Source organism: Ovis aries, chromosome 4, assembly GCF_016772045.2.
Source record: "Ovis aries strain OAR_USU_Benz2616 breed Rambouillet chromosome 4, ARS-UI_Ramb_v3.0, whole genome shotgun sequence".
Taxonomy (NCBI): Eukaryota; Metazoa; Chordata; class Mammalia; order Artiodactyla; family Bovidae; genus Ovis; species Ovis aries.
The window spans coordinates 106,745,370-106,772,287 of record NC_056057.1 but is presented as its reverse complement, the minus strand read 5'-3'; the positions used below and the strand labels follow the sequence as shown (position 1 = coordinate 106,772,287).

The 26,918-nt window shown below is 40.4% G+C and overlaps 1 protein-coding gene across 2 annotated transcripts in view; it reads right to left on the bottom strand.

Annotated features, from left to right (window-relative positions):
• The window catches only part of LOC101113672 (probable maltase-glucoamylase 2), a 103,162-nt gene that overhangs the window by 58,832 nt on the left and 17,412 nt on the right, over window positions 1–26,918 (bottom strand). For both annotated transcript variants that reach the window (XR_006059718.1, XM_042248942.2), the window contains exons 4-17: window positions 23,681–23,804; window positions 23,467–23,576; window positions 23,006–23,160; window positions 22,025–22,196; window positions 19,123–19,222; window positions 17,460–17,572; window positions 15,903–16,028; window positions 15,037–15,168; window positions 14,847–14,945; window positions 13,209–13,322; window positions 12,541–12,625; window positions 8,542–8,659; window positions 4,391–4,562; window positions 3,513–3,629 (exon numbers count right to left, since the gene is read on the bottom strand). Coding sequence is in view for 1 of the 2 variants with exons in the window: in XM_042248942.2 (XP_042104876.1) it covers window positions 3,513–3,629; window positions 4,391–4,562; window positions 8,542–8,659; window positions 12,541–12,625; window positions 13,209–13,322; window positions 14,847–14,945; window positions 15,037–15,168; window positions 15,903–16,028; window positions 17,460–17,572; window positions 19,123–19,222; window positions 22,025–22,196; window positions 23,006–23,160; window positions 23,467–23,576; window positions 23,681–23,804 (1,737 nt within the window). In the remaining variant the exon portion in view is untranslated. The remainder of the gene's footprint in view (window positions 1–3,512; window positions 3,630–4,390; window positions 4,563–8,541; window positions 8,660–12,540; window positions 12,626–13,208; window positions 13,323–14,846; window positions 14,946–15,036; window positions 15,169–15,902; window positions 16,029–17,459; window positions 17,573–19,122; window positions 19,223–22,024; window positions 22,197–23,005; window positions 23,161–23,466; window positions 23,577–23,680; window positions 23,805–26,918) is intronic.

Below are 26,918 nucleotides of genomic sequence, written 5' to 3'. Positions count from 1 at the left end.
GTGGCAGAGTTTAAATTTGATACATCTGCCAATCTATGACACATCTGCAGCCTCAGGGTAATTGAGAGGCCCTCAGAAGTGGCCATGGAGATAAAGGGGCTATAATGGGCCCTACTCCCCTAGAGCTGTTGCTCCAATGTATGTTATTCATTAAGGTTTCTGATAATACTTCATTTGGCATATAATGCAATAAAGTTGTGAAAAGTGAAAGTGTAGTTGCTCAGTCATGTGTGACTCCTTGTGACCCCATGGACTATAACCGGCCAGGTGGATCAGTCCATGGAAATTTCCAGGCAAGAATACTGGAGTGGATTGCCATTCTCTTTTCCAGAAGATCTTCCCAACCCAGGGATCGAACTCAGGTCCCCCACATTGCAGGTAGATTCTTTACCATCTGAACCACTCCTACAAAAATACTATTTGAAACCGATGGCATTAAGCCACACTGCCTACCACCATGATGTGCAATCCTTCTCTCCCTTTCCTTACAGTTTTAGAAATTTGCAAATTTAAAATTTATGTCTGGTTTTGTCTGTAATGTTTTCACCATCAAAATATGTTTTATTTTCTCTATTCCAAAGACAATGACCTCTATTTGTTCTTCAATATACAATGTGCAAAAAAAAAAAATCATAAGTACAGCCTTTAGTAGATACTGTTGTCTTTTAGTCACTAAGTCATGTCCAACTCTTCATGATCCCATGGACTGTAGCTTGCCAGGCTCCTGTGCATGGGATTTTTCAGGCAAGAGCAATGGAATAGGTTGCCATTTCCTTCTCTAGGGATCTTCCAGAGCCAGGGATCGAACCCATGTCTCCTGCTGAGCAAGCAAGCTCATTGAGCCACCTGGGAAGCCCTTATTAGATTTTATCCAAGAACAGACAAAAAAAAAAAAAAAGAACGCTTTAGATGAAAAATCTAATTTGCTTCCCAGAAACAGAAATTTTCCATTAATGATGAGCAGTCATTACGTTCATTCTCACTATAGTTGGAAAGATGTGAAAGATATGCGTGCCATATTTAGATCAGTCATCTTGTATTCTATTTCTGGAAAAATTTTAGAGAAAATTGTTTAAATTTTTTCTTTCATCCCTAAGATGCCCATTTCTCTCCTTCTGCATAGAACTATTCCACGAGACCACTCAGTGGCCCCAGTGTGCAACTCATGAAAATCCTGAGGAAAAACATCAAAGAAAACAACACTCCATAGCCTCCATCAGTTTGGTCTCCAACAGAGAATGTCCAGAGCTGCACCATCCATATGGTGGCTACATGGTACATGAGGCTACTCCACACTTGAGATGGGGTTAGGAAGACTGAGGAACAGAACTTTTCATTTCATTTTATTTTAACCCATTTAAATATAACCCTAAAAATGGAATCAACATAAAACATTTTTTCCATTAAACATTATTATTTTGGTAGGATTACACTTAACTCCAACTACTGAAAAGTTAGCATCCTAATTGATATGCACTGTCAAGTGTAAAATGCACACATAATTTGAAGACTTAATTAGTAGAAAAAAAGAATATAAAATAGCTCATTAATATTAGTGTCAAATCCAGACTGAAATTATAATGTTAGGGATATATTGAATTATATAAAATATATTAAGAATAATTGACCCCATTTCTTCTCATTTAAAAAAAATTTACACTTAAACTTAGATGTATGGCTCTCATTATTATGCTATTGAACAGCACTAGTTGAGAGGAGAGGAAAAAGGCCCTGGAACCCAAAAACCTATGTGCTCTGAGTGCACTTGTCTGTATTAAGTGCTTCCAGGCCATCTCTTCAGAAAGTGAGCCCACCCTACCTGCTCCCAGCCCCTTGCTTAGAAGTCCAGAAATAGTTTATCTCTCTATAGATCACCAATAGCAAGGAAAGGCCAGGGATAAAAAACTTGGCTGCGAGTCTTTCCCAAGTTAGAGACATGTCATTGGATACAATTGAGAACCAAAACTAAAATGACCATCAATAAGTTACTCTAATTAGTCTATTAAGAGCTAAACCACTCAAATGAAATATTTCGATTGTGGATGAGGTCGTTAGAAGAAAGAGCATCCCACCTTACTCATCCCTAGCATCACCAAAGCATCACCAAAGACATCTCCTTCAGGGGGACTTGGAGTAAATGTCCGTCGACAGAGGAGTGGGTACAGATGAGGTGCACATACACAGTAGAATATTACCCAGCCGTGAAATAGAGCAAAATGAAATAATGCCATTTGGAGCCACATGGATGGACCCAGGGGTTGTCACAAGGAGTGAAGTGCATCAGAAAGAGAAAGGCAAATATATGATATTGCTTATATGCAGATTCTAAGCAAATGGTACCAGAGAATGTATTTACAAAACAGAAACAGAGTCACAGATGTAGAAAACCAACTTATGATCATGAGAGGGGAAGGGGTAGGGGCAGGGATAACCTGGGAGATTGGAAGTGACATATACACATCACTGTATATAAAATAGACAATTAGTAAGGACCTCCTATATAGCACGGGGAACTCGACTCAATACTCTGTAATGACCTATATGGGAAAAGAATCTAGAAAGAGTGGATATATGAATATGTATAATAGATCCACTTTGCTGTGCACCTGAAACTAATACCACATTGTAAATCAAATGTACTCCACCTTAAAAAAAAAAAAAAAGGAATGTAGGGAGAAAGGAGACACAGTACTAGGTGAAATGTCAATTTTACAGTCATTCCGGAAAAGTCTAGCAACATATAATAAAATTTAATATACTTTAAAAAAGGGGACTTCAAACCTACAGCTATACTTGCCCATCAAAAATAGGACCTTATATAGAAGAGGCTAAAAGTATGATGAGTCATGAGAAGCAGTGGGGGTGGTTTCATGAACCATTCGTAGAAAGACAGAGTGTGTAACGAGGTGAAAACAAAGTTCAAGTTCCTGGCCTGTCCCTCCCTAAATCCTTCCTTTATCTTGGAGAAGTTTCCCTTGTATTAACTGAAGAAAAGCCCAGTGGACTCTGTCTCAACTTATATAAGGTGGTAACAGAAGCAATGGGGCTTCCCTGGTGGCTCAGCGGTAAATAATCTGCAGGCCAATGTAGGAGGCGTGGGTTTGATCCCTGGGTCCAGGGGTGGAGAAGGAAATGGCAACTCACTCCAGTATTCTTGCCTGGGAAATCCCACGGACAGAGGAGCCTGGAGGGCTACAGCCTATGGCATTGCAAGAGAGTCAGACAAGACTTAGAGACAAAACAGCAAGCGACAGAAGCAATAGCAGCACCATGGACACTTTCGAATGCTTCTCGCCTTACTGGTGAGTTTCCAGCAACGGAACCATTTGGTCACATGCATTCTATTCCCCACATACCCTCATCCCCACACCCTGTTTTGAAGCCTGTCGCCCAAGGGTTATCTATTCTGCCTCTGCAAGTAGGGCCACCCTGTAGGATTTTCTTCAATCCTACATAAGCATAAGTAGATCATAAAATTCAAGAAGTCTCCATCATTTCTCCCGGAACCTTACCCTGAACCCAGGCCCATTGTGATTCCTCGACAGTGGATAAAATGCTCCCAGCTGCATCCACCGTCTGCAGAGCTCCTCTGTGACATTCTCTGTATAACCACAGATGTTGGCACCTACCTGGAGAATTAGCACACACACAAGCGCATGGTCAGTGAGAGAGGAGAGGGCATTGACTGGGTACCTATATGATACGGAAAAATAGCATCTCTTATTTCCATCCTTCCATGCATAAGGAAGTCCCATTTGGCCAAATGGGAGAAAGAAACAAGTATGATTGGCAAATCTACTGACAAGAAGAAAACTGTCTTTTTAAGGGCTCTTCCTCAACATTCAGCTTTCGCTTTCAAGGTTTGGCATTTATAGATTCTCTGCTGATGGGATTTTCTGTGACACTAATATGTGTTACGTTTACCATTCTACCTTCAGAAGACAGCTCACAAGGCACATAAAAATGGATTTTCCCAGGCTTCCCTGGTGGTCTAGTGGTTAAGAATCTGCCTGCCAATGCAGGGGACATGGGTTTGCTCCCTGGTCCAAGAAAACCCCACATGCTGCGGAGCAATTAAGCCTGCGCACCACAACTATTGAGCCTGAAAGCCACAATTACTGAAGCCTGCGGGCCTAGAGTCTGTACTCTGCAAGAAGAAATCACTGCAATGAGAAGCCCGAGCACCGCGAGAGTAGCCTCTACTCACGGCAACTAGAGAAAGCCCATACACAGCAATGAAGAGGCAGCACAGCCAAAAAAAGTTTATTTTCCCAATACATGTCACAGTGAAATACATGCTCCTTGGTTTCCAGACAGCCTCAAAGTCTGGTGATGAAAACAGTGTCAAAGGACAAATGGTGAAAGCTCCTCGTTTCAGAATGGAACTCACCATGGGGATGCCGAATAGGTTGAACTCCAGGATCCCAGGGATGGACCATCGGAGATCGTCCCATCTGGCTGCATTGTCCCCCAACCAATGAGCAGCAAATTTGCCAGATCCCGCAAAAGTAGAACGTGATAAGATGAAGTGTCTCTTTTTGGGGAAGATAGTCTCCATGGCCCTTAAAAGGAATACAGTTAAGTGAGCTGGAATGACTAGGACTCACCTACCCCCAGGGCAGTAATGGGCCTTCCAATCAAACTCAGAAAAACACTAAAGTGTCGGGAATCAGGAAAGCAAACTAGTTTGGCAAGTTTAAGACTTTCTTTCTCTCTTCTGGATAAAGTTTCAGATCTCACATGTCAGTACAAACCTCTACAGATCACCCCCCCACCAAGGAATTTCTCTAAGCTCCTATCCTCTTGATTATGTTTTCTCTATCTTGTTGGAACACGTTGTGCTCTGCCTTTGGGGTCAAAACTACCCTGGAACCGTGTTCTGGGTTCTTGGTCCTGTCTTCTCCCTCTAGACAAGGTTTCGTCAATGTTCCTTGCTCCCATGCCTTGCTGCCCATCAGTAATCTTGTTCAGCACAACACCAGCTCAGGCTGCAACCCTGTACCCACTGCTGGCCCAAGAAGAGAGTGTGTACAGCTCCAAGCACCTGGTTCCTCTGAAGCTTCACAACTTCTCATTAGCAATGTCTAATATGAGAAATTTGTAATCTATACAAAATAATAATTGAAATGAGAATAACAAATGAACCGACAAGTGAAATGTCAAGGATGATATATGGCAGTCTTTATAAAGTTAAAAACAACTGAAATATAAAATATTTTCCTTGTATTACACATAAAATATTATATATCAAATAAAGCTATATAGAAAAGAGAGCAAAGGAATTAAAAACAGAATTCAGAAAGATAATTGCATATAGTTAGTATTATTAATAACGTTATTAACTATATATTATACCACCCTGAATCCTGAAGCTATTATCTTTGGATTCTGTTTTTAATTCCTTTGCTGTCTTTTCTATATAGTTTCATTTGATATGTAATATTTTATTACATGTTTTATATGTAATACAAGGAAAATATTTATATTTTCTGCTAGATGTGGGCTATTTTCTTAGCTTCTATTCTGCACACTTTCTTACGTAGGCACTTTACTAAAAGGCCTCTGCCATCTTTCTTCTTTCACACTAAATAGTTCACACCTTCCTTTAGACTCCAAAACTGAACAATAATACAACTGCAAGACAGTAACACTTGACAGTAACACAATGGCGGCTAGCTCTTTGCAGGCCAGTTCTTTTATCTTTCCTTTCAACACATGGTCTGAGAAAACGTTATCAACAGGCCTCAGGTAATTCGTCATAGACACCAACACAACCACCAACGCTTCCTTACTTCGCATTCCTAAGGATTTTATGGAGAGTCTCTGCATGCAGAATGACTTAGAATGACAAAAGGAGGAAAATTCTGAATTAGGAGGCTGATTCATGAAAAAGACGTGCTCCGTTCTAACAATTCAATGATCAAAAGATGGGAGTAGGTTGGAGGAGAGGACACACTCTTCAGTTCTCGTCCTTGTCTCTCTTTTGGTCTAGATTGGCAGACACTTTGCCCTTATTGCTGCTGGTCAGAGGGATTATTGCCTTCTGTCATGAAAGAAACACTTCTTTCAGTCATGAAAGAAACACATTCAGCTTTATAGAGTGAAACTCAAACAGGTATGACCTTATCTGCAGTTACAGTTTACTTAAAGCTCAGCCGTTAAGGTAACACAGAGGAGATAACTGTTTTTTCCCAGCTCAGAGATTAAAGCTTGCTGAGAGATCTTTTCATTTCTCTTTCCTACCATTCAGGTTTGACCTATTTATGGTCAGGGTCTGATCTCTGAAAGAATCTGGTCTTCTGCTTTCAGGCTAGATGGAAGTGAATTTCCTCCTTCGGGTGTATCAGTAACCACTTTCCCCAGACTGGACTGCCAGCTAAGATGGAGCCAAATACTCATTAGATCCAAGACTTGGTGTGAAAGTCAAAGTGTTAGTCACTTAGTTGTGTCCAACTCTTTGCGACCCCATGGACTGTAGCCCACCAGGCTCCTCTGTCCATGGAATTCTCCAGGCAAGAATACTGGAGTGGGTAGCCATTCCCTTTTCCACCGGATCTTCCCAATTCATGGATCGAACTCGGGTCTCCTGCACTGTAGGTGAATTCTTTACCTTCTGAGCCACCAGGGAAGACACAAGACTTAAGTTCTCCTGATGCCCAGATCCCATTTTTTTTTTCAGCCATCTCTGCCCCCAACCTGAAGGCTAAGTTATGGTTATTTCCACAGTCCTCTGGAAATTTAGGTCATTCTGCGTGACCTAGGGAAGGTAGAAGGGTGTTTACTCCTTACTCAGTCATAGTTACCTTTTAACTCTCAGCCAGAGCTAGTAGAATGTTTTAATCAACCCCATCATGATGTTAAAGCACTTTGTCACATGGAGACACTAACAATAATGCAATTTAAAGTCTCTTTCCTTCCTACTACCCTTCCTTACTCTTCCTTTTTGCCCTGGCTATTTATGCCCTCTCCCTCTTACCTTCCATCCTTAGGCTGGCACATCTAAGTGTACAGATAAAATGGGAAGGTACTATAGGAAACATGGGATTCCCTGGTGGCTCAGACAGTGAATAAAGAATCTGTCTGAAATGCCAAAGACTCGGGTTCAATCCCTGGGTCTAGAAGATCTCCTGGAGGAGGAAATGGCAACCCCTTCCCATATTCTTGCCTGGAGAATCCTTTGGAGAGAAGAGCTTGGTGGGCTGCAGTCCACGGGGTCGCAAAGAGTCAGACACGACTGAGTGACTAACCCTACTGCTGCTATAGAAAACATTGATCCAAGTCTCTCATTTCAAAGATGGGGAAACTGAGTCTTATTCACCTAGTTTATTTCTCATGAAAAGTAGAGAAAGAGAAAAAGAAGCCAGAAAAATAAGACAGAAAATCAGAAATGCGTGTCCTTCTTGAAGCTTATCTTTCATTGAAATAAACAATTTTTCATTTACTAGACGAGGATCTACTCTGATCTGGATGATTCAGCATTAATAAAAAGTCATGATGGCAAAATGGTGCTGGAAGACAAAGTCAACACAGACTCTGCCTCTAGAATTAGGTCCCTCGGGGGCCCATCCTGACCTTCTCTTCCTCAGGCCCAGCATTTATTCATTCAACAAGTCTGTTTTAGTTTGTACACTAGGGATACATGAGCACCTTTAATCTTAAAAACTGACAGTCCAGCAAGAAAAAAAAAATATGTATATATATAAATAATAAGATTTTGGCACATTAAGCAGATTGTAAACCTATGGTTTTTCTAGTAGTCATGTTCAGATGTAAGAGCTGGACCATAAGGAAGGCTGAGCACTGAAGAATTGATTCTTTTGAACTGTGGTGCTGGAGAAGACTCTTGAGAGTCCCTTGCAGTCAATCCTAAAGTAAATCAACCCTGAATATTCACTGGAAGGATGGATGGTGACACTGAAGCTCCAATACTTTGGCCACCTGATATGAAGAGCCAGCTCACTGGAGAAGGCCCTGATGTTGGGAAAAGCTGAGAGCAGGAAGAGAAGGGGATGACAGAGGATGAGATGGTTGGATGGCATCACTGACTCAATGGACATGAGTCTGAGGAAACTCTGGGAGATGATGAAGAATAGGGAAGCCTGGTGTGCTGTACTCCATGGGATCACAAAGAGTCAGAAATGACTGAGCAACTGAACAATAAAAACAACAAGTGTGGATTTAACTGGGTAGCCTGTATTTTTATTGGCTGAATCAGGCAACCCTAGTGTGGTGATCTTAGTACATTCAGTAATAGGACCGAAGCAAGTACTAATGTTCAGTTGGGACCTCTAAATATCTTGCATGTTATTGCCTTTGAGTATCTTCAAAATAGTGAAGTTCCTGAAATAATGAAGCCAATCAAAAATAATCCTGCTTAAAAACCTGGGATTATGAGGAAAACCTCTTAAGTACCCTGTAAGATCTGAGTTTCCATATGCTTATAACCACAAAAATATTTGAAATATACAGTGATGAAAGACAAGAGAAACCCTTCGCCTCCCACCTCCCCAAATCTGGAATTAGGAGGAAACCCATGCTTACACATCCGTGGCTCTTGCCATGGTGTAGCCATACAAGCTGTGGACATCGTAGTGAAGGCCCTCACGAAACTCTGTGTCCATGCAGAGGGTTCTTGAGAAAAGCAAGTGGTCCAGAACTCCTGTGGGAAAACACCCATCTGTGAGGCATATCCCTGTCCACCAACTGAACAAAAGAACTACCCAATCACTTGTTTCCTGGTTACTGATCTTCCCTGATAGTATCCGCCTGAGAAAATCCTTTCCAGATTTTAAATATCCTAAATGGTACTTCCTACCCAGGGCCTGGGCTTCCTAGGTGACTTGGTGCTAAAGAACCTGCCTGCCAATGCCGGAGACACCAGAGATGTGGGTTCAATCCCTGGGTCAGGAAGATCCCATGGAGTAGGAAATGGCAACCCACTCCAGTATTCTTGCCTAGAGAATGCCATGGAGAGAGGAGCCTGGTGGGCTATAGTCCACGGGTTGCAGAGTCAGACACAGCTGAGCACACACGCACCTGGGGCCTACCCTGAGCTAGATCATTAAAATTAATTTGCATTTCCATGAGCTCACAAAGAACAGTACTTAGGCACGTGAGAAAACATGTTCAGAGCAATTGTTCATCTGAGTTTAAATATAAACAAAGCACTTGCATTTATCAACATGTATTTTGTCAAGAAGAATAGAGAACAGGTATGAGGGCAGAGGGCAGTGCTTATTCCTTGGAAGGAAAGTTATGACCAACCTAGATAGCATATTGAAAAGCAGAGACATTACTTTGCCAACAAAGGTCCGTCTAGTCAAGGCTATGGTTTTTCCAGGGGTCGTGCATGGATGTGAGAGTTAGATTGTGAAGAAAGCTGAGCACCGAAGAAATGATGCTTTTGAACTGTGGTGTTGGAGAAGACTCTTGAGAGTCCCTTGGACCGCAAGGAGATCCAACCAGTCCATTCTAAAGGAGATCAGTCCTGGGTGTTCTTTGGAAGGACTGATGCTAAAGCTGAAACTCCAGTACTTTGGCCACCTCATGCGAAGAGTTGACTCATTGGAAAAGACTCTGATGCTGGGAGGGATTGGGGGCAGGAGGAGAAGGAGACAACAGAGGATGAGATGGCTGGATGGCATCACTGACTCAATGGACATGAGTTTGAGAGAACTCCGGGAGTTGCTGATGGACAGGGAGGCCTGGTGTGCTGCAGTTCATGGGGTCGCAAAGAGTCGGACACGACTGAGCGACTGAACTGAACGGACTGATGAGGGCAGTGGACATTTTCACTTTTATATTATAGACATTCACACCCCAGTTAGATTTTCTTTTAAAAGTGATGTAAGATATTGGAGTGGTTTCATGAATAAGAATTCAGATCTTGCCTCTAGAAACCACTACTATTTCTGTATTTTCCCTTTCTCATGCCTAAGATACTCAGTATTTTCTGCCTTATCTGCAACTGTCTTTTTTTTTTTCATTTTCTTTATTAGCTTTTATTGAATATAGTTGATTTATGATGTTGTATTCATTTCTGGTATACAGCAAAGTGATTCAGATATATATGTGTATGTGTGTGTGTGCATATATATATGTGTGTGTGTGTATGTATATGTATATATATATATATATTCCTTTCTGTTATGGTTTATTACAAGATACTGAATCTAATTCCCTGTGCTGTTCAGTAGGACTTTGTTGGCTACCTACTTTATACATAGTAATTTGTATCTGCTAATCCCAAACTCCTAATTTATACACCTGCTTCTTTTCCCTTCTCCTTGAAGACTGATGACTGGGGACCTGCCTTCATGAAGCCTTGTCTCCATATAGGACTTCAGTATGAGGCACAGTTTCAGAAAGTTTTTTTCAGAAATAAAGAAAATTCTGTTTCTGGCACAGTTCAGATCGTGGAATGAGATTCATGACAACTTCAATTATAAGAAATGACACTAAAATTTTCCCAGGGTCAAAGTTAATTTATCTAAATCTTTATCACGCTAATGTATACTGTCCAGTCCTGAAAATCCAAGAAGCAAACCAGCTACAAAACAAAGCAGCTGGTTATACACACAAGGAGACTAAGGACCAGCAGGTAGAGAATGGGGTGCTCAACAGAAGCAGGTAGAAGGTGATAGGACTGCCATTTTCTGTAGAGGAAAACACTCGGTTATGGCCAAGAAAAAAACTAAGGGATTAAAAGGGAAACATGATAAGCTGATTCATAGTGGAAAGAAAAATTGAGGGAACATAGAGATGAAGATGAGACTAGGGAGGAGTGAGACTTCCCAGGTGGTCCAGTGGCTAAGAATCTGCCTGCCAATGCAGAGGACGCAGGTCCGATCCCTGGCCTGGGGAGACCTCACTTAGTGTGGCAACCAAGCCTGTACGCCACAACTACTGCACCCACACCCGACAACTGCTGAAGCCCGCCTGCCTGGAGCCCCTGCCCTGCAACAAGAGAAGCATCACAATGAGAAAGCTGTTAAAGGTGCTCAACAGTAGACCCCACTCGCTGCACCTAGAGAAAGCCTGAGAGTAGCAATGCAGACCCAACATGGCTAAAAAAAAATTTTAATTAAGAAAAAGGAATAAGTGAGAGAAGCAAACAGTAGATTTTACAAAAAGTTAGATGGTTGAAAGTCAAGACTCTGCCTGAAAACTTCTCCACTCCTGCAGTGACCAGAAGGGACTAAAGAAAGGGCTAAACCTTGGTCCAGGGGTGCACACAAAGTGGACAAGTCAGAATAAAGTGGAAGAAATTGGCCAGCGGCTCAGCAAGCCTGTGCTCTCCTCCTGGGAGAATATTTCACACTTTCACTTGACATTAAGCTGAGACTATGTTATTGGAGTCTGGCCAAAGGAATGTGAATATATTAAATACACCCCACTTCCAGGAGTGTCCATAAGAGTCCCTCTACCCTCTCTTTCACCCAGTAAGTTGGAAGCAAAGGACCCTGGGATGGGAGAACAGACTGTGGAAGTAACTAGATCCCTGAATCATTGCTGGATGAGAGTCACACGTCCCACAAGAGAGTATTATGTGAATAAACTTGTGTTTATCCACTGAGATGTTCACTTGTTTCCAGATTCCAGCATAATCTATTATACACTGTTTCTCCCTCTTCCTCTCTCTTTGACACACTTACACTCTTTCTTTTTTTTTAATTTAAATTTATTTATTTTAATTGGAGGTTAATTACTTTACAATATTGTATTGGTTTTGCCATATAACAGGGATTGGAAAACTCATTAGAAAAAGGCCTTAAAAATAGGAAAGACCTAAAAGGAATCATACTTTAAACTGTTGCTAATGAGCTTTTTTTTTAAAAAAAAAAAAAACAAAAAGGCTTTCCTGGTAGCTCAATGGTAAACAATCTGTCTGCCAATGTAGGAGACAAGGATTCAGTCCCTAGTCCAAGAAGATCCCACATGCAATGGGGCCACTAAGCCCAGCGTGCCACAACTACTGAGCCTGAAGTCCTAGACCTGTGTTCTGCAAGAAGGGTAACCACAGCAGTTGAAAAGCCCATGCACCACAACTAGAGAGTAGCCGCTGCTCTCCACAACTAGGGAAAACCCGCAGGCAGCAATGAAGACCCAGCACGGCCCAAAATAAATCAGCAACAATTTTTTTAAAAAGAAAAAAGCTAACAAAATAAAGATTTGCTTTAATGGCAGGTAGTCTGTACCTTAATGTACTCTGATATTCTCTGATTATTAAGTTTAACATTGAACCACGTGTATGAAGGGTTTGGAGACAGTGAACAGGGTGGGAAGTATGTAAAACTCTGCAACTACAGGAGATTCGGCTTCCACCGTGTGCTTGCTCTTAGATCATGGCAACGAGAAGGTAATCAGAGACCGAACAATGAAGCAAGGTCTCCAGCAGAAGAGTGGTCAGGGTGGTCAGGGTGTTTGGACAGGGAGTCCCTTGAACTGGGAAGTAGATTGCTCCTGGCCACACCAAGCAGTATCGCGGTTGTCTTAAACACGTCTCATCCCTCCATCACTAGGAAACAAGCTGAAACTTACGAGGTTTGAAAGGAGGAAAGTTGAAGTTGTTTACTTCACAGTCTTGATCAGAACTTTGTAGAAAGCTAGATACTTCATCCATTTCCTACAAAGACACAAAATACACAAAATGGAAAATGTTACTGATGCACAGTTAGCTGTTGAGTAATGCTTACTGAATTAGAAGCCCCAAATTTTCTATCTACTTCTTTAAATATGGACTAAAAGTAGGTGATGCCTGATTTTACTAAACAATTAATTTTTTAAATTTCAAGGAACTATCCCCACCAGCTATCCCCACCTGAAAATAAAAGATGCTCATGAAATAATTCTCTAATAAGTAATTTTAAATTTTAATGAATCAGTGTGACAATAATAATTATATTAATAGCTTCTCATAAAACAGTATTTTTAAAGTTAAAATACAGTTAATGGAGATAAAAGCTGAAGCCATGAGAAAACAAAGGACTTTCTCAAAAAGAAATAACCAATCAGTGGCAGATCCAGAGTTAAACTTCCCAGAGTTTTGAGGAGTCTAACTTATTGCATATAAATTCAGCATCAAGTAAAAGGATTTTAAATACCACTAGGTCAAGCAAACCATTTTATTACAGATCAGAGTCAAAGTTTATCTCACAATTTGGAATATTTGTTCCCAAAATAGGTTTGATCCTGAAATAACAACTTACAATCCACACTCCATCAAACTCCAGAGTTTTATAAAATTCACTGAACTGCTCTTTCCACCACTCAGTACAATCTGAATTAGTAAAATCAGGAAAAACTGTCCAACCAGGATATGCCTAGAGAAGAAAGAAGGCTGTAGCAATTAGTCTGTTCAATGGTTCACTTTGGATTTATTTCTGGCTACCATTTCTTCTACAAGAATCCCCATGCATCTTATCACTTAAGAATCAAAATTTGTGACTCTCTTCCTAAAATTTAATAGTAAAATAGGAGCAAAGAGCCAAGGAAAGAAAAAAGAAAAGGAAAAAGAAGTTATTAAATAACTAAGAAGCCATCAAATGTCTTTTTCCTATTGAAAAAAAAAGGTAAAATTTCATTATGTCAGGCCAATTCGGAGAAAACCTGTTTAAAATACTGTAAATCTAACTAGATAATATTTTAGAAGAGAATGACTAAATTTCTCTAATGTGTTATTAATTAAAGGTAATCTAAAATCTACTTTGAATAACAATATTTCTAAATAATATATCAGTTTCAGCATACAAGCAATCTTTTTTAAGTGGTTAAATGAATTTCATGCTTCTTACTCAGGCCCAGTTATTTCTCACCCTATCTTCTCTTCCTATCTATTCCTATCAAAGTGCAGCTTTTAACATTTTCTACAAGTAGCACAAAGATACAGCCATAGCCAAATTATAGTAAATTATGAATTTATGGGATATAAGCTTTTGTGCATACTTTCTTGCTCATTTCCCCAGCAAATGTATAGATTGTCGTTTAGGGACAATTTTATGCTCAAGTGATATGATGTATACAATTTACATTTATTTATAATGCAGAAGCTTCGTAAAACTCAAGATAAGAGCTTGAAGTCCTTCCTTTAAGTGGACTGAACTCCTGGTCCTTCGTTTTAGGTGATAACAGCAGATCATAATTGGAGATAATGTGGGACCTCAGGGGACAGGCATGTGGCAAAGAAGTCTCTTGCAGCAACATTCCACCCAGAGCAGGGCCAGCAAACTTTATGCTAACTGAATGCCTTTATAATGAACCCCAACCACCCCCACTATGACTACCTCTGCCAACATCCTCGATCAAATGATTCGTGTTATTTGTTGGTCAGTGGAAGTCACACTGCAACAAAGAGTAGCCCCAACTCACTACAACTAAAGTCTGTGAAAGCTACAAAGCCTCACCACAGCCAAAAAATAGAATAAACAAATAAAATTTAAAAATATTTCTTCTCAATCATCCGTAGTATTGGAGAGTTAGGATATAGCTCTTTAATTAGAATAGCTCTGTTTTTCCCACCACAATAAAAAAATCATAATATATGAAGTGATAGAAATACTAATTATTACTACAACAACAGTCACATGGCACTATATAAATGGATCAAATCAACTTGTTACATACTTTAAACTTATACAATATTATTTATATATATATATATTTCAACTAAAAAATCCTTCAGAATTTTAATCATTCTATCATTCCTTCTACTGATCTGAAAGTAATAATAAAAAACCCCACTAAAACAGTAATGATACTGTAACTTGCTTTCTACCTACTCATCTTCATAGCAAAAGTACACACTTCCCAAAATGATCGTAATTACTCCAATTTTCTTAAGAAATTACCTGCCCAACAGCAAAGCCTTTGTTCCCCAAGATCCACACTCCCTTTCTGCTTCCATTCACATAAGGCTGGTAGTCAGAGTTATTTAAGATGCCAGGATTCTAATAAGTGAATATAATAATAAATACTGTTTAGTAACTTTTTCCACTTTGAAAGGAAAAATTAGGCAACAGAATAAGTGTTTGAACGTACCATAATAATTACATATTTCAGTCCATTTTGATGTAACTCTTTGGCAAAATCTGAGAGGCCATGGAAAGCCACTCCGTCAATAGTGAAACCCTTCTTTTCATCCATGTAGTCTATGTCAGAGTACTGGACATCCTGAAAGACAGTGCTGGCCAGTTAGAACCGAGAAATAGGACCATGCTGATGGAAGATATTATAGCTCTGGTTCTTGGTAATTAAAACTGAAGCCATAGTTCTTAACGATCCCAGAACTGTCCAGACTTGGCTATATTCTAGGAGTAAAGAAACCTTTCTGAAAGATTCCAGCACTCTCAGATTGCAGGTTTGCCTTTTCAGACCAATAGAAGCGTGTCATGAGGAATTGAGAAGAACTTGAGGTAGGGACTGGGTCTTGTTCATCCTTGTATCTTGAGAAGTTGGATGCTTGACATAAAACAAGTTCTCTTTAAAGTGTGTTTGAATGAGTATATTAGTATTGTTATAACCATGTTCTAACTTGGAGCCTAAACATGGAACTAGAATAGGTGATAAGTGGAGAAAATGGTCTTCTTGTCCTAAAACTGCCAGAGTAATAATTAACAAAGATAAATAGCAAAAGCATAGAGCTTTAATTAACCAAACTCTCATGCATGTGTGTGTTTTGTGTTTGCACAGCATCCTATGAGAAATAGGTGTTATTCTTAATGAGAAGATTGAAATGTGAAGGGGTTAAGTGACATTTCCCAAAGTCATGGGTGCATGAGTCTGTGGGGGTTGACTGGGGCTTTGTTGATACGCTCTTGGATTCCAGGTGCTATTTTTGTCCAACCCACTATATACTCCAAAACATATGAAGTTCTTCTAATTTGACAAGAGAAGTTCCAACTTACATATGGGATCTCAGCTTCACGAGTTCGGTTTACAACATTTTTCAATCCATCAATGCCACCATAATTCCTGCGACTAAGCTGGAACCCAAGACTCCAGTAGGGAGGCAAGAATGGTCGTCCAACAAGCTGAAAAAATAAATAAAGAAGTGTCTAAGCATTTAGAACACACACTGTCGCACCACGTCTGACATAGAAAATACTCCCTTCACTTCATTTTCTCTTAAGCCCTCAGATCTAAAAATGGTGAAGCCAAGAGTAACCTCCTACGGCAATTTGCAAAATTCTACAGCTCACCTAACTACCTAAATGTATTCCTGACAAGAGCAACATCAGAAAACAGTGGGATTTGCAGGTAATGCTTGAATCACAATATAATATTGGGGGAAAGAAAGAAGCAACATTCATTCACTCAGTGAATCTTTTCTAAGTGTTGATACTGTAGCAAAGGATTGGCAAGGCACTTGGGATATAGTGGCATACAGCAAAAGTGATTCCTGCTCTCACATCAGTGTCTAATTTCAGACAGCAATAAGTGCTAGGCATAAAGCATCGGGACTAATATTGAACGGGATGGATGAAGAAATAATGGACTATGTTTGAAATCCAATCCTATAAGTTGCTCAAGCCAACATTCTGAGAAGATCTCACATACAGCCCTGTCTTAAATGTTCCCTGAGAGCCACTGTCTTGTCCTTCCTTATGAGAGTCACCTCAGCAGAGAGACTCTCATGCCTCTGAGTCCCCATGCAGTGTATTTGCATCTTATTAGTAGCACTGATTATAAGGTGTTTCCTATTACTATTATTTCAGGCTTTGTTGTATTTCTCCTATGTTATTATAAATTGTGCCATCTTGAACAAATCACCTCATTTTTCTGTACCTGATGCTTTTCGTCTGTAGCATAGAAAGTTTAGGCCAAATGGTGTCTAAAGTTCCTTCCTGCCCTACAGCTTGAACCGAGAATAAGTAGCACAGTTCCTTTTCCATAGTTTCTTTTCACTAATTTTTTTTTATTTGTTGAATGAATGAATAGATTTTGCTGATCTGTGGCCCTAGATCTTATCTTTGCAATGATTCATCATACAAAGATGGACTATGAGCTCCTTGAAATCAGGAACAGGATGGCATCTATCTTAATTTTGCATTTCTCAAGCCTTGCACAGGGCCTCTTCAGCATGTAGAAGGCACTCAATAAATGTGCATCAAACTAAATGAACAGCTGGGACTTTCCCGGTGATCCCATGACTAAGACGCTGCGCTCCCAATGCAGGAGACCCAGGCTCAACCCCTGGTCAGGGAACTAGATTCCACATTACACGACTAAGGTCTGGAACAGCCAAACAAACGAACGTGCTTCCAGCTAATGAAAGACTCGCAGTCCCAGCGTTCGGAATCCATAATTCACTCACAACGTTAATTGTTCTCCTGTTAATTTATAATGAATCTATGAGATAAAAGCAATAAATAATGATTGTGCGAGCATGTGGGCATGCTATGTTGCTGCAGTCGTGTCCAACTCTGTGCAACCTTCTGATTATCTAAACACCAAGACCGTACCTCCAGGTATTCCTGAACCACTTGTTCTGGAGTATTTCCCAGGAACACGTAAAAGTCAAGGATACCCCCGATCGTGCGGTAAGTGACGGCAGGAGCGGGCTGAAGGGTGACCTCTGAAAGCAGTAAGATAAGAGTTCTTAGAATGTTATAGTTGAAAATATACCCATCTCTGCAATATGAATGCCTGAGTTATCCAAAACAGGCTCAGTCTCATTGTTAAAGAGTTGAAAATCACACATGTTCTTTCCTTTGGATGATTGCTGAAGTTTATCAAAATACTCAGTTCAGTTCAGCGACCCAGTCTAACAACTCTTTGCAACCCCATGGACTGCTGCACGCCAGGCTTCCCTGTCCCGAAGCTTGCTCAAACTCATGTCCATCAGGTCGGTGATACCATCCAGCCATCTCATCCTCTGTTGTCCCCTTCTCCTCCTGTCTTCAGTCTTTCCCAGCATCAGGGTCTTTTCCATTGAGTCAGTTCTTCACATTATTTGGCCAAAGTATTGGACTTTCAGCTTCAGCATCAGTCCTTCCAATGAATATTCAGGACGGATTTCCTTTAGGATAGACTGGTTGGATCTCCTTGCAGTCCAAGGGACTCTCAATAGTCTTCTCCAACACCACAGTTTAAAAGCATCAATTTTTCGGTGCTCAGCTTTCTTCACAGTCCAACTCTCACATCTGTACATGATCACTGGAAAAACCATAGCCTTGACTAGATGGACCTTTGTTGGCAAAGTAATGTCTCTGCTTTTGAATATGCTGTCTAGGTTTGTCATAGCTTTTCTTCCAAAGAACAAGTGTCTTTTCATTTCATGGCTGCAGTCACCATCTGCAGTGATTTTGAAGTCCAAGAAAATAAAGTCTGTCACTGTTTCCATTGTTTCCCCATCTATTTGCCATCAAGTGATGGGACTGGATGCCACGATCTTTGCTTTTTGAATGTTGAGTTTTAAGCCAGCTTTTTCACTCCCCTCTTTCACTTTCATGAAGATATTCATCAGTTCATCAAAACATTCAGCTCATCAAAATATCAATTCATCAGTTCATCAAAATATTCAGTTCACCAGAATATCAAAATATTAAATGAATAAAATACTAATGAATTTATTTTTTAAGAGAAAGAAGGACAAAATCTGTTCTAATCTAACCATATAAAAATACAAATGCCTGGGATCTGTGAGTGATTTAGCCTGAAGGAAAAGTTTTTAAAACCTTATTAGATGAGCTTACAGTTAAAAAATAAAAATGAACTCTTATTCTAGCACCATTAGTCCAGAAACTAGAGGCAGATGGGGTGGCCTATGAGAAACCCTACCAAACACAGCCTTGTTGTCTACAGATAGGCAGCATGGTTTGATGTTGAAATCTACAGGTATCTTTGGAAGGTGTCCATCAGTGGAGTCTATTATCTATAAAATATTATGGGTAACATTGCATCAATAGAGAACACTGAAGCAGTTTTCAATGAAAATAGCTTCCAGCTTGAACTGGATTTGTAAACAGGTTAATCTATGTTTGAGTTTCAGTCTCTATAGAAATATATTATAGGTCCAATATATTAATACCTTCAACTTTAAACAATGATCTCACTATGAAAACCATTTTTATAAAAGCAGCATTCCAAGACGTATTGCTGCCAAGAGAAAGAGATGTTTCCTACCCATGGCGTTACTGTTCATCAGAAAAACCCCGAAAGAGAAGCCGCTGGTGTCTTCTAGGCACAAGAAGAACGTGTGAGCTCCGTATAGATTAATCATGCCCTGACAACAAAAATAAAGAGAAATAATGGTAGTACCTGTTCAAAACATTTGTACTTGTCCTAAAATAAAATCAAAAGCCATGCACAATAGATACTCTGTCAACATTTGAGGTAGTTTAGTACTGTACCAAAGAGGTTTCACAATGGTAACATCAACAGGCAAATGGACAAAGTATGGTGTATCCATCCAATGGAACGCTAGTAGTCATAAACAAGAACTGAAATACTGATTCATGATACGAGTGTCAAAACAAAGTGTTGTTTTCTTTTTAACCGAGTCAGGCCAAACTTATTTTCTGAAATATGTTTTTTAATTTAATTTTATTTACTTGACCACATTGTGCAGCATGTGGGATCTTAGTTCCCCAACCAGGGATTGAACTTGTGCCCCTGCAGTGGAACTGCAGAGTCCTAACCACTAGACCACCTGGGAAGTCTCATCAACCTCATGAACGCTATGGTTAAGTGAAAAGAACAGACACAAAAGACCATATATTACACAATTCTATTCATGTAAAACATCCAAAAAAGTCAAATCTATCCAGACAGAAAGCAGATTAGTGACGGGCTGGAGTAGGCAACTGGGATAGGATGGGATTAAATCTAAAAGAGAAGGAGGGATCCTACTGGGGTAACGAAAATGTTCTGAAACTGGATTATGATGACGGTTGCACAACTCAGTAAATTATTAAATTGTACACTGAAACTAAAATTATTAAATTATAAAGTTATTAAACTGTACACAAACCCGATAAATATCATGGTATAAATCATATCTCCAGAAAATCAACCTGAATATTCATTGGAAGGGCTGATGCTAAAACTAAAGCTCCAATACTTTGGCCACCTGATTCAAAGAGTTGACTCATTAGAAAAGACCCTGATGTTGGGAAAGATAGAAGGCAGGAGGAGAAGGAGACGACAGAGGATGAGATGGTTGGATGGCATCACTGAATCAACAGGCATGAGTTTGAGCAAACTGCAGGAGATGGTGAAGTACAGGGAAGCCTGATGAAGGACAGGGAAGCCTGGTGTGCTATAGTCCCTGGGGTCTCAAAGAGCAGAACACGACTGAGCAACTAAATAACAATAACCATCAAATTATTTTTTAATTGGAAAATATTGTCAACAACACACAGTAAAATGCTGGCAGAAGAAGAGAATATGATGGGCAATTTTGAATTTCTTCTTTATGCCTATGTTCCAATTTTTCTATAAATAACATACAAAAGTTTAAAATTTTAAAAAAGATACTGAATCACTCACAAGGCTGTGATGAGCACTGATACAAAAAGAGAGACTGTGTATAAATGTAAGCACTAAAAGAATAGAAGATATTGAGATTATAACACACAGAAAGCTTTATGAAAGCTCCTGGTATGATGTGGTAAACTTAACCCCTGATACAGACCTGATCACAGTAAATTCCAGGAGATGAGGAGAAAGAAAGTGAGCATGATATGCAAAGGACGGGAGGTCAGCAGACCTATGCAAAATTAGGCTGGTTTTGAAATTATAGCCAGGAAGACTCGCAACATCAGCACTTGGATAGAAAGAAAGTGAAAGTGTTAGGCACTCACTCGTGACAGACTCTTTGTGACCCCATGGACTGCAGCCCACCAGGCTCCTCTGTCCATGGGATTCTCCAGGCGAGAATGGGAATGGGTTGCCATTTCCTTCTCCAGGGGATCTTCCCCACCCAGGGATTGAACCTGGGTCTCCCACACTGCAGGCAGACTCTACCAACTGAGCCATCAGGGAAGCTTCACTTGGAGAGAAAACAGGCTATGTTTTTAAAAATATTAAGAAGAAAGAAGGAGAGGTGGAGGGGATGAGGGAAGATAAGAAAGAGAAAAGAAAGGGAAGGGGAGAGACAGAGGAGAAAGGAAGGAAGAGAGGGATGGAGGAAGGACTCCTGTACTACTAATAAGTTACTGCTCGAAACCAGCTTTTCTCCCATCTTAATGTGCATGCGATTCACTTGTGGGTCTTGTTGAAAGGCAGGTTCTATTTGTAGGTCTGGGCTAAGGCCTGAGGTTCTGCATTTCTAACAAGCTCCCTGGTGATGCCAACATCACTGTCTCTGGAATACACATCAATCAGCAGAACAAAGCAGCCAAAAGAGGCTTTTTTTTTTTTTGGTCTATAAAGTTCTACTGAGAATGGCCCCTGCTGAAGCTTTTCCCTAGACACTACTCAGTTACTGAAGACAAACAAAGGTATTTTGCAGATGTTTTTTCTAGTATACATTAAGCTGTAATATAATCATTATATTTTCCTTTAGGACTTCCCTGGCAGTCCAGTGGTTAAGATTCCAAGCTTCCATTGCAGAGGAACAGGTTCGATCTCTGGTGGGGAAACTAAAATCCCACATGCCATGCAGTGCTGCTGCTGCTGCTAAGTCACTTCAGTCGTGTCCGACTCTGTGCGACCCCATAGATAGCAGCCCACCAGGCTCCTCCATCCCTGGGATTCTCCAGGCAAGAACACTGGAGTGGGTTGCCATTTCCTTCACCAAAGCCATGCAATGCAGCCATAAATAAATAAGAAAGCTTTCTCATAAAAACCTGTATTTTCCTTTAAAAGTGAGACGCTTTTCAAAATCTCTATATTACTGATTGTAAGTTTATAAACCTTATGAACAAATATTCTTCAACACAGATCTATATAAATTGGGCAAATTATCAATGTAACTTCATAGGTTACATTACTTGGTGGTCTGCTTTACTTTGTAGGTTACTTCCTGGAAAGAAGGGCAGGCACTGCTTGCTGTGAGCCATCGGCAGGAGGCCGGGAACCTCACCTCGGTAGGGGTGGCGTCCCGGGTGAAGATGGGCCAGGTCTCCCAGGTCATGTTGTGGCGGTACTGCTGGTGCACGTGTTCGCCCAGCCCGTACACGTTGGCACTGGGCAGTCGCATGGAGAGCTGCAGGTACTGCTGGGCAAACTGGAGGGGCCCAATGCTGGTGTCCAACCTGGAGAAAGGGCCATAGAGTAAGAGCGGAAGTCAACCAACAGCTCTCTGTGGCAGCAGTCTCTCTCCTTCCCTGCCTGTCCATGAGGGGAACAGCTGTTTCAGGTGTTACCATCATCTGCTTATATGCTGCCTTTGAAGGTCCTGTCTCCGATTCTTTGATTCTCAAGGAGCACAGCCCTGGAGATATGAGGCCAGCTATTCAATGCAACCCCATCCATCTACTTCCATCAGCATCCTGCCAGGCACCACTCTGGATGCTTTACAAATAACATCTTAGCACACACAGCAACAGTGGCTGTTTTGATTCCAAGGAAACGGAGACTGAGGAGGTGAGATAATTTGCCTAGGATCACACAGCTGAGTGGTAATTCAGTGTGACAAGATTGCATAGATTTCACTGACATTATTATCCTTATATTTCCTCCAGTACAATTTCTGGTTTAAGTTTAAGCTGCTGTTAGGTGCTTATTGGTAAGTTTCTCAGGAAATAATACTTAGGGATGATAAATAGTGAAGTTGTAGTTCCAGTGTAAATGGTAATCTAAAAGAGTAACATTACCACTTTTAAAATATACATGAATCATAAAGGTATTTACATAACCGAGCAAATGAGCACATTACATTTCAGTATTCTTTGTTCTGCGATCATGACAGATTCCCAGTGTTAATGATTTACAGTAACAGCTTTGACATTTTTCAGGTTCAAACATTTTCCCAAGTCATACTCATCTCTTCAACTACCTGCAATTAAGTCAGAATGGATGCCACTCACTGGGACGTATATTCAAAGAAGGCTGAAAAACTCACAAGACTCTTTTGTTGCTGGTCCTCATTATTTTGATGCCGAAGGGTTTGTGAATGACTTCTAGATGATAGCTCAAATTGGAAGCATCAGCATTCCCATCAAAAAGCTTAACATTTTCATGGGGGACTTCATAGCGCATGTTATTGAAATCAGTGATCTGTCAGGTGGAAAACAGAAAGGACGCTTCTTTTTAGAGATTCTACAAAAATTTTCACTCTCAAATAACCCCCAGTAATGACAGCTTCTAATTCTTGACCTTGGGTTTCCTGATTTGAAAAGGAAATAAAAAAGTCACAAGTCCCCCATCAAATAAACATCAGTCTGTCCATCCTATCTGGAGATCCCTGCAGACAGAATCTAAGGCACCTCCTGCCTCCAGAGCTTATAAAGGAGAATGATCTGAACCCAGCATGGAGGCTCCGCTGTCTGCAGAGATGTCTTCAGCGATAACTATCAAGCTAACCTTAAAATGGAAACGATTGGATGTCTGATGTTCAGCTGTGAAGAGGGTGTCGATTACGTCATATCCAAACAGAGATGGTGATGGCAACCTTCTCAACCGGGCAGTACACCCTAGAGGTCAAGGAAGGAGAGAGAAGTATTTGGTCTTTATTTTGCAGTTAACTTATCTGGTCCATATAAAGTGATTCCCAGGGCAACATTAGAGAAGTGCTCACCTGTGCTTGTATTTTCAATCCGATTGCTGATTTCGTAGCCCCAGTTCCTGGGGAAGAAGCACCAGGGGATGGCAGTATCTGGCACAGGTTTCCAGCAGCACTTATATTTCTGTCTGCAGACATCCTATAACAACAGCACAGAATGAGCATTACATGAAATGAAGGAAAATACTAGTCATCTATTTATTTGTAACCAATTTTGCTCCAAGAAGAATTTCTGATGGGGCACAATTCCATTCAGTCATGCATTTATTCTTCTTTTATTTATACAATTTTCCATCCATCCAATATGCATGTATTATCTACTCAACAAGGAACTATTGATAGTTCTTGCCTTTAGCAAACTTGCAATCTACTTGTAAATCCAGGTACTCACAATATGATGAGTGCTGCAACGGTGTGCCCAGGGGCTGAGGGGACACACCAGCCACAATGTCCAGCCTAGAAGACTGGGGTGGAGTGGGTGTAGGGTGGGCTTCCAGGTAAGTGAAAGGTAAGTCCAACCCTAATTCACTAGGAGCGGTTAGACGCGTGACCAGCAGAGCAGGACTCCAAGCAGAGAAAGCAGCAATGCGCAAGAGACTCAGTAAATCCGTAAATTCATTGTGCCAAAAATACCAAGGGAGAGAAATGAGACTGGAGGCCCACAGTATCCATACCAACAGTGAGTTGAATGCTGGACCAAGCACTATGGACTTTCTCACGAGGAAGAGTCATGGAAATAGCTAACAATACGTGGATTCCCAAGTGGCGCTAGTGGTAAATAACCTGCCTTCTAATGCAGGTGAGACATAAGAGATTTGGGTTGGATCCCAGGGTTGGGAAAATCCCCTGGAGGAGGGCACGGCAACCCACTCCAGTATTCTTGTCTGGAGAATCCCATGGACAGAGGAGACTGGCGGGCTATAGTCCATGAGATCGCAAAGAGTTGAACACCGTTGAAGTGACTTAGCATGCACACGGCATGAAGAAATGCATTTCTAAGAAGAAAAGGAAAACAAAGGAACACAGAGAAAGTTAAGATCAAACTAGGATAGACAGTGATGTCAAACAAATTTACAGTGTCCACAAGGTAAAAATAAACCACACGTGGTTTCTCACAGTGTTTGATTATAAATTTTTTAAAATTACTATCATTTGGTGAGATATATTTTCTTTTTTTTTTTTCTTGGGGTGTTTTACCTTGGGTTTATCCTGTCTGGGACTCTCTGGGTTTCTAGGACTTGGGTGATTATTTCCTTTCCTATTTTAGGTTAGTTTTCTTTTTTTTTTTTTTTTTTTTTTTTTTGTTTTTTATTTTTTAAATTTTAAAATCTTTAATTCTTACATGCATTCCCAAACATGAACCCCCCTCCCACCTCCCTCCCCATAACATCTTTCTGGGTCATCCCCATGCACCAGCCCCAAGCATGCTGCATCCTGCGTCAGACATAGACTGGCGATTCAATTCACATGATAGTATACATGTTAGAATGTCATTCTCCCAAATCATCCCACCCTCTCCCTCTCCCTCTGAGTCCAAAAGTCCATTATACACATCTGTGTCTCTTTCCCTGTCTTGCATACAGGGTCGTCATTGCCATCTTCCTAAATTCCATATATATGTGTTAGTATACTGTATTGGTGTTTTTCTTTCTGGCTTACTTCACTCTGTATAATCGGCTCCAGTTTCATCCATCTCATCAGAACTGATTCAAATGAATTCTTTTTAACGGCTGAGTAATACTCCATTGTGTATATGTACCACAGCTTTCTTATCCATTCATCTGCTGATGGACATCTAGGTTGTTTCCATGTCCTGGCTATTATAAACAGTGCTGCGATGAACATTGGGGTACATGTGTCTCTTTCAATTCTGGTTTCCTCGGTGTGTATGCCCAGCAGTGGGATTGCTGGGTCATAAGGTAGTTCTATTTGCAATTTTTAAGGAATCTCCACACTGTTTTCCATAGTGGCTGTACTAGTTTGCATTCCCACCAACAGTGTAGGAGGGTTCCCTTTTCTCCACACCCTCTCCAGCATTTATTGCTTGCAGATTTTTGGATCGCAGCCATTCTGACTGGTGTGAAGTGATACCTCATTGTGGTTTTGATTTGCATTTCTCTAATAATGAGTGATGTTGAGCATCTTTTCATGTGCTTGTTAGCCATCCGTATGTCTTCTTTGGAGAAATGTCTATTTAGTTCTTTGGCCCATTTTTTGATTGGGTCGTTTATTTTTCTGGAGTTGAGCTGCAGAAGTTGCTTGTATATTTTTGAGATTAGTTGTTTGTCAGTTGCTTCATTTGCTATTATTTTCTCCCATTCAGAAGGCTGTCTTTTCACCTTGCTTATATTTTCCTTTGTTGTGCAGAAGCTTTTAATTTTAATTAGATCCCATTTGTTTATTTTTGCTTTTATTTCCAGAATTCTGGGAGGTGGATCATAGAGGATCCTGCTGTGATTTATGTCTGAGAGTGTTTTGCCTATGTTCTCCTCTAGGAGTTTTATAGTTTCTGATCTTACATTTAGATCTTTAATCCATTTTGAGTTTATTTTTGTGTGCGGTGTTAGAAAGTGATCTAGTTTCATTCTTTTACAAGTGGTTGACCAGTTTTCCCAGCACCACTTGTTAAAGAGATTGTCTTTACTCCATTGTATATTCTTGCCTCCTTTGTCAAAGATAAGGTGTCCATATGTGTGTGGATTTATCTCTGGGCTTTCTATTTTGTTCCATTGATCTATATGTCTGTCTTTGTGCCAGTACCATACTGACAATCCCACAGCAAACATTATCCTCAATGGTGAAAAATTGAAAGCATTTCCCCTAAAGTCAGGAACAAGACAAGGGTGTCCACTTTCACCGCTACTATTCAACATAGTTCTGGAAGTTTTGGCCACAGCAATCAGAGCAGAAAAAGAAATAAAAGGAATCCAAATTGGAAAAGAAGAAGTAAAACTCTCACTGTTTGCAGATGACATGATCCTCTACATGGAAAACCCTAAAGACTCCACCAGAAAATTACTAGAGATCATCAATGAATATAGTAAAGTTGCAGGATATAAAATCAACACACAGAAATCCCTTGCATTCCTATACACGAATAATGAGAAAGTAGAAAAAGAAATTAAGGAAATAATTCCATTCACCATTGCAACGAAAAGAATAAAATACTTAGGAATATATCTACCTAAAGAAACTAAAGACCTATATATAGAAAACTATAAAACACTGATGAAAGAAATCAAAGAGGACACTA